General features: G+C 35.6%; 1 protein-coding gene across 1 annotated transcript; it reads right to left on the reverse strand.

The window, feature by feature from the left end:
• Nucleotides 1-639: 639 nt before the first annotated feature.
• On the reverse strand, nt 640-6057 carry LOC144709875 (U-box domain-containing protein 35-like). The gene is made up of 4 exons (XM_078583527.1): nt 5562-6057; nt 2740-2858; nt 2004-2119; nt 640-1063 (listed from the first exon to the last, which is right to left on the reverse strand). Exons 1-4 carry the CDS (start codon nt 5797-5799, stop codon nt 829-831), a joined length of 708 nt encoding a protein of 235 aa, XP_078439653.1. The 5' UTR covers nt 5800-6057; the 3' UTR covers nt 640-828.
• Between the last annotated feature and the right edge of the window lie 1955 nt (nt 6058-8012).

Below are 8012 nucleotides of genomic sequence, written 5' to 3' on the forward strand. Positions count from 1 at the left end.
TTTGATATTTGTGGCACCTTATAATGAAATCTATATAAGATGAATAACCACGACTATCTATTTGTTAAGTATCACAACATAATTCTGGTAAGACTATTGGATTTATTTTCATACAAACTTCCCTGTCCCCCAGAGACATCAATCTTTTTTATTGTGGGACCTTTTAATGAAATATAAATAAGATGACTAACCAAGACTGCCTCTTTATTAAATGGCAGAACTGAATTCTAGTAAGACTGTAGGGTTTCTTTGCATAGAAATTTCACTGTCCCCCAGAGACACAAAGCTTTCATATTTATGGCACCTTATCATGAAATTTAAAGAAGATGAATAACCTTTGAGATTTAATCATCTTGTAGTGAAGATGATTAGCTCTTTCTTAAATGGCAGAACTGAATTCTTGAGACATCAATCTTTGACATTTGTGGCACATTGTGATGAAATCTAAATAAAATTTCTAACCAAAACTACCTCTTTCTTAAATAGCATAATTGAATTCTGGTAAGACTCTTGAATGTCTTTCCATACAAACTTCCCCAGAGGCATTAATCTTTATACTTGTGGCACATTTTAGTAGAATCAGAAGAAGATATATAACCAGTCTACATCTTTCTTAAATGGCAAAACTGAATTCTGGTAAGATTTTGGATATGTTTGCATACAAATTTACATTTTTGATCATGTCCCAAATAAAAAAAAGGGGTGAAGTGTTCTATTTTTCCATCCATTCTAAAAGCCCTGGATCAAATACTGTCCAAGATGCTGTTTCCATTGGTTCTGGACCATCGATCAGCTCATCTATGGCCTTATTCACATTATACAACCAATTCATGATCGAAATTTCCTAGAAAAACAAGTACAGGAAGCCATATCTCCAATTTCATCCTCCCCCTCTCTGGCATTTCGATTCTGTTTATCTTCACCCACAGATTGCAGTTTATGGGTAGAACCTTCTTCCTCAATCGCCACCCTTGATCCTCCTTCGGAGATAACGGTGACCTTGCAGTACTCTGGTACGTTCTTCAGCACTTGCCCAGCTTTCCCACCCCCCTTCTTCACCGCCCTGCGCCACAGATCAAGCCCAAGATCACAAAAACTGGCCTTTTCAATCCGTTTTTATGAATTGTAGAAGAAGATCATAGTGGAAATTAGGGTAGATGGAAGAAAATTCCTTACAAAACTGCAAGGATTTTCTTCCTTTCGTACTGATTAATTTTTCTAAATTTAAAGTTCATCTGACCAAAAATAATGTGAAAGTTCAATCCTTTTTTATGAATTGTTGAAGAAGATCATAGGGGAAACTAGGGTAGATGGAAGAAAATTCCTTACAAAACTGCGAGGATTTTCTTCATTTCGTACTGATTAATTCTTCTAAATTTAAAGTTCATCTGACCAAAACAATATAATATGAGATAATGACAAATATCATCGTTAGAGTTTTTTGTGGGTTTGAATAAGTGCATTAGTATTAAAAACTGAAAGGATTTGCATTGAAAAAATAAATGAGATTAGCTTGTTCAGTGCAAATAACAAATATTATGATTAGTGTTTGTCGGGTTGAATTAATACATGTATTCCTGTCCTTAAAGATTAGGGTAGATGGAAGAAAATTCCTTACAAAACTGCAAGGATTTTCTTCCTTTCGTACCGATTAATCTTTCCAAATTAAATGTTCATCTGACCAAAAACAATATAAAATGAGATAATGACAAAAGACAAATATCATCGTTAGAGTTTTTGAGGGTTTGAATCAGTTTATAATACTAATGTATTATAAACTGAAAGGATTTGGATTGAAAAATGTAGATGAGATTAGTGTTTACGTTGGGTTGAATTAATGCATTTATTCCTGTCCTTGAAGATTTTCTCGCCAATTTGCATTTGGGTATTAAAAAAATGCATGAAATCACTGTTCTCAATTGTTATTCTAGAAATTAGTTTCCCAAGAGGCTGTAAGAAGAGAATTTTATGCAGAACGAGTTCAAATGCATAGAAATTATTACCTGATATTGGATTTAGAAACTCCCATGATCAACTTTCGGATGCGCAGAACTGGGATGAGTTCCAAGATGGCGTCAGTAACTCCATCGCTCTCAATCAGTACTGTGTCCATGATCACCTATTAACGTAAGCAAGAACTTATATTAGATCACTCTTGTTTTTCTAACAGTTCTTTAATTAATTTTCACGGATTCCATTAGAAATTTGTTGTTTTAAGTCCTCCATAACGTGCACATTAGATGTTCTTCATGTTTTCACGTCTCTTGGATGCTCAATCTCTCAAAATTTTTTGATTTTTTAATATCTTTATCCCCTCTTTATTCATGCGTTTGAAGAAATCAGTAGGGGTAAACGATCATACGGTTCAAAAAGCTATATCAATATCAATCTAATTGTCTTGATAGTGATCGATCGACCAAACCAAAATGATTGAAATCCTGATCAATCGAGTTTGATGGAGGGGGAATTCTGATAAATTTATCGATCAAAATTGTGATAAATTTACTACTTTGACTCTAAAATTTTCCTAAAATTATATTATCCTCTCTAATCAATAGTTTTCATAATCTATCTGAACATCTCTAGCAACAACTCCATCCTATTTTTTTACTTCTTGAATGATCTAAGACATGTTCTTCCACTGCCATGGTACGTGAGGATAACTTTCATATGATTTCTGTCATTCTCATCTAAATCATACTAATTAACAGCATGAAAAATGTAAGGAGGTGTTCTTACTTTTGCATCATCGCCAAGCTTCATGAATGGCCGAAGCAGCTCTGATCTTTTCCTTCTTAATTCATTCATGTAGCCCTCCACCTGCTCAGGAGCCACCTGGTTCTTGGGAATCAACCCCACTGAAATCCCCCAGTCAGAGAGAGATAGAGAGAGAGAGAGATGAACTCAGTCATCAAGACAGGGCTAGAGAGAGAAATGGAGAGGACATATAAAATTAGGGGATAAAACAGGATTTATAGAAAAATGTATGAAATTAGATGCCTTAAGTGAAAGTAGTATTACTAGATAAATAGTTCTCAGGCAATATCTTAGGTAGAGAAGTGAAGAGAGAGAAGTAGAATCTAACTCAGAGGTTTAGAAGTGATGACGACAGATAGAAAATGTATGAATGTAGAGAGAGAATTATGAATAGATGGAAACTTCTCAGTGAAGATGGAAATGAGAGAGGAGAACTTAGACCGACAATCTAGCTCACAAGACATAGGGGTGTTTCTATAAAGTTACATGGATTACAAAACATGAGATAGGGACTACTTAGAGAAGACCTTAGAGTGAGAAGTAATGAGAGAGAGATAGAGAGATGATGTGGACAGAGAGAACTTTCAAATTCAACAAAGTTTTCAGAACAAGTGCTTGAAAAACTGCATTTAGAGATAGAACTAACTAGAGAGAGAACGAAAGCGACGAAGAATACACAAAAAGTTGAGATGATGAGATCAGACAGAACTATCTGATAACCCAACATTCCTAAAACAAATGCATGATTAAAATGTATATTGAGAGCATTGAGAGTTAGAACTGACAAGAGATATAGAGGAATCAAAGCAAAATTTAGAGCGAGAAAGGATAAGAGAGAAAGAGGAAAAATCAACCTCACGGCGTGCACGGATTGAGAGATGAATGATATGGATTGGAGATGATGAGGAAAGATAGAACTTTCAGATTAAACAAAATTTCCAGATTAAATGCATGCATACATTCATTCAGAGATGAATGATATGGATTAGAGATGATGAGGAAAGATAGAACTTTCAGATTAAACAAAATTTCCAGATTAAATGCATGCATACATTCATTCAGATATGGAACTAACAAGAGATAGAGAGAGCTCAAAAAATAACCAAGAGCGAGAATGGAGGAGAAAGAGAGAGAGAACCATTAAAATCAAAAAAAGTTTTAGGACAAATGAATGCATAAAATTTGTTTAAAGATAGAACTTACTAGAGACTGAGAGTGCCCAAACCAGATCCTTGAGCGAGATCGAAAGAGATGAATACATATGAATTAAATATGATCAAATCAGACGAAACTATCGGATAAAACAAGATTTTTGTAGCATATGCATGAATTAACTGTATCAGGATATCATTGAGAGTCAGAGGTAACAAGAGATAAAGAGTACTCAAAACAAAACTTAGAGCGACAAAAGAATGAGAGTGGAGGTAATGTGGACAGAGAGTACTTTCAAATTCAACAAAATTTCTAGAATAAACGCTTGAATAAATTGCATTATAGGTATTACTAAGAACAGATAGAGAAAGTTCAAAACAGAACTTTGAACAAGAAAAGATGAGATAGAGATAGAGATGGAGTCTAGCTCATGAGGCGTATGTAGGGACATAGAGTGGAGAAAATTGAGAACAAAAATAACTTCCTAATTCAACAAAGAGTCCTCGAAAAAATGCATGAATGGAACGCATTTAGAGATAAAACCCATTAGAGTCAGAGAATATCAAACCAGATTTTACAGCTTGAAAGGATGAGAGAAAGAGAAAATATAATTCACAAGGTGTACGTGGGGATAGAGAGATGAATGATATGGATTAGAGATGATTAGGAAAGATAAAACTTTCAGATTGAAAATAATCGCCGGAGGAAACGCATGCATACATTCATTTAGAGATAGAACTGAAAAGAGACACAAAGAGCTCAAAAAGAACCAAGAGCGAGAAAGGGTGAGTGAGAGAGAGAGGGAGATAGAATCTAACACACAAAGTGTATGCAGGGATAGAGAGATGAACGGATATTTAGTGGAGATGATAAGGACAGAGAACCGTTAAAATCAACAAAAGTTTTAGGACAAATGAATGCATAAAATTTGTTTGAAGATAGAACTAACTCGAGACTGAGACTGCCCAAACAAGATCCTAGATGGAGAATACATATTAAATTGAGATGAGGAGATCAGAGAGTACAATCGAATAAACCAACATTCCTAGAACAAATGCATGATGAAAAATGTATATCGAGAGCATCGAGAGTTAGAACTAACAAGAGATATAGAGTACCCAACCCAAAACTTAGAGCAAGAAAGGATGAGAGAGGAAGAGGAAGAATCAAACTCACGGGGTGTGGGGATAGAGAGATGAGTGATATCGACTGGAGATGATGAGGAAAGATAGAACTTTCAGATTCAACAAAATTGCCAGAGTAAATGCATACATAGATTCATTGGGAGATTGAACTAATAAGTGTTACACGGAGCTCAAAATAGAACCAAGAGCGAGAAAGGATGAGAGAGAGAAATATATATAAGCCAACCCACAGAGTGTATGCAGGGACAGAGAGATGAACGGATATGAAGTAGAGATGATGAGAACAGATAGAACGATAAGAACCAACAAAATCTATCTCTGAAAGAGACGAATAAACACAAAGTTGAGATGATAGATATCAGACAGAACCATCGGATAAACCTACATTCCTAAAACAAATGCACGATTAAAATGTATCTAGATAGCCCACCAAGAGATATAGATTACTGAAAACAAAGCTTAGAGCGAGAAAAGATGAGAGAGAGAAAGAGGAAGAATCAAACTCACGGGGTGTAGGGATATGCCGGACCTCAGGATAAACATGAACGATGTAAACGAAGTCTTTTGGCTTGGCGACGTGTTTCAGAGCCCAATTCAGCGCTGCCACGCTTGAATTTCCCTTCCCCACCGCTACGTAAACATCATCACCGCCTTCAACTCCGCCCTGTTGAACTGGCAATCCATCCTCACCGTTCACTTCCTCGATCTCCCACATCTCTCCTCCCACATACCCAGTATCTCCCATCCTTCTCTCCTCCAATTCAACAATTAACAGCAAAAAAGATCAGATCTTTGCGGTTCTTCCAAGATCTTGCCTTCTTCTCTGATGGGTAGAACAAAATGCATCTCAGAATTCTCTTTAACGAAATGGGTGTTGAAGAAATCCAAGACCCGCTTCAGAAGTTTCGATTTTTTATAAAAATATAGATCAATTCTGCTGTAGTTTCGAAGATGCTGTAGTTGCGTCTGTCGCTTCATCTGCCAAGACGTGGGCGTGCGTATGAGAAAGGAGTTGATTGAAACGTTTTTTGTATTCCTGTCCTTTTGACTTGGGTGGATATTCTACGAATATGCTGAGATTGAGGGGTGGTTCTTTTCCACTCATTGTTGGACAAGTAGCGAGCAGAGTTGACGGAGGCATAGAATATCCATGGATAGAGAGGAATATCCACCGGAGATGGTGACGTGTATAGGGGTTTTCAGAAAAAAATTGTGTTTTTTAGTTCTTCAACTTAGATCTTGAATCGATCGAAGTGATGATTTTTTTGTAGGAGTTGCCCTTCTTGAAGGTTTTCTATTATTCAAACGGCGAGGAAAGGAATTATTCTCGAATCAGATCTGCCGTTGCTTCCACGATTATATTCAATATTCGATTTAGAGTGGGTTACTCCATTTTAGGATTTGGCCCTTTGAAGGTTTTTTCTATTATTCCTAATGATAAGTCGTTGCCTCCACCATTGTAGTCATTATTCGATCAAGAAAGGGATTATTCTCTCTCTCTCTCTCTCTCTCTCTCTCTCTCTCTACCTACCTACTTCCCCCCTCCCAAAGAGTGCCCCCCCTTTTCTTTATTAAATTTTTGTCCTGTTCGTGTTCGTTCGCGAACAAACACAAACGAACTGAACATGAACATGAACAGGATTTTTCAGCTGTTTGTTCATTTACAAACAATGTTCGTTCGTTGACGAAACACGAACTTCCCTACCCTATCTAGAACAGTTTTCGAGTTAGGTAAATAAGATACCATAGTTTTTTCGCTTATGGTTGAGACATCTTGTGACTCAAAATCACATATTATTTTGATAGCACAACTAGCTATTCTAATGTAATACAAATATTATAAGAAAATAAGGTAAAATAGATCACACTATCATGTGAGATTAGCATTCAATATTCAAAAATTCTTAGAAATAGTATGAAACTATCTGGAAAAATGTGTGGAGCATTGGATTCGTTACTTATATCCTAATGTAGTGAATGATATTCAATCAGAAGTGGAGAACATAGCTGAAGCAAAGGAGACTACCGTCTGGCCCCAGTATCTTCAGCAGCTCCAGCAGCTACTCCAGAAACGAAGTCTCCAACAGTCATTGATCTTCATGAAGCTCCAGTAGTTACTCTTCAAGAAGCTACATTGCCCCCCGCTCCTATTTTAAATTCAAGGGTACATTTATTAAAATTTGAATCTTAGGATTTTCTTCTGCGTCCACGCCTCCATGTCTTGTCACATTTATTGACATTTTGGATAATTTTATTCCTATTTCCAGGTCTCCTTGTGCTAAAAAAATTGAAAAAATAAATTAGTCTATTATTGGTGCATTGTATCATGAATCTTGATGCCATAATAACACGTCTGTCAGGCACTAGTCTAATATAAATGTGTTGGATTAAGACACATGTCAAAACACAAAAAATAAGAGGAAAAATTATTTTAAGTAATTACAAAATTCATTTTGAATTATAAAATAAATCACTAAGAATTAAATATCGTAAAGTTCATTAAATATTCATAACTCTGGAACAATTATAACATGTTTTTAAAAATGGATACTCATTTTCTGCCTGAAAATACTTATGTATAATAATTTAATGTAAACATGTAAAATGAGTAAGAAAACTTCAATATTAAAAAAGTTACAAGGGGAAAGGGAAATTCAACTCTACCTCTGTAATTATTTATGTTTTGGGCTGGTAAGCAATCTCTCAGAGGGTTAAATAGGATCTAGATGATTGAATATTAGATTCATTCTTTCATAGGATAACGATTTTTTGGCTTTTAAAATACTGAGGATCTGGGAAAAAACATTACTCAGGATAGGATTTGATCATACCCCAAATCTAGACATGGTCATTTTGTTCTGTTCGTTTTAAACGAACAAAAAATTCGCACAAGAGAACCGCACAGGGCCTTGTTCTTTGTTCTGTTAGTTTTTTTTTCAAAAACAAACAAAATTTGCA

Source organism: Wolffia australiana, chromosome 11 (assembly GCF_029677425.1).
Source record: "Wolffia australiana isolate 7733 chromosome 11, ASM2967742v1".
In the NCBI taxonomy this organism is placed as follows: Eukaryota; Viridiplantae; Streptophyta; class Magnoliopsida; order Alismatales; family Araceae; genus Wolffia; species Wolffia australiana.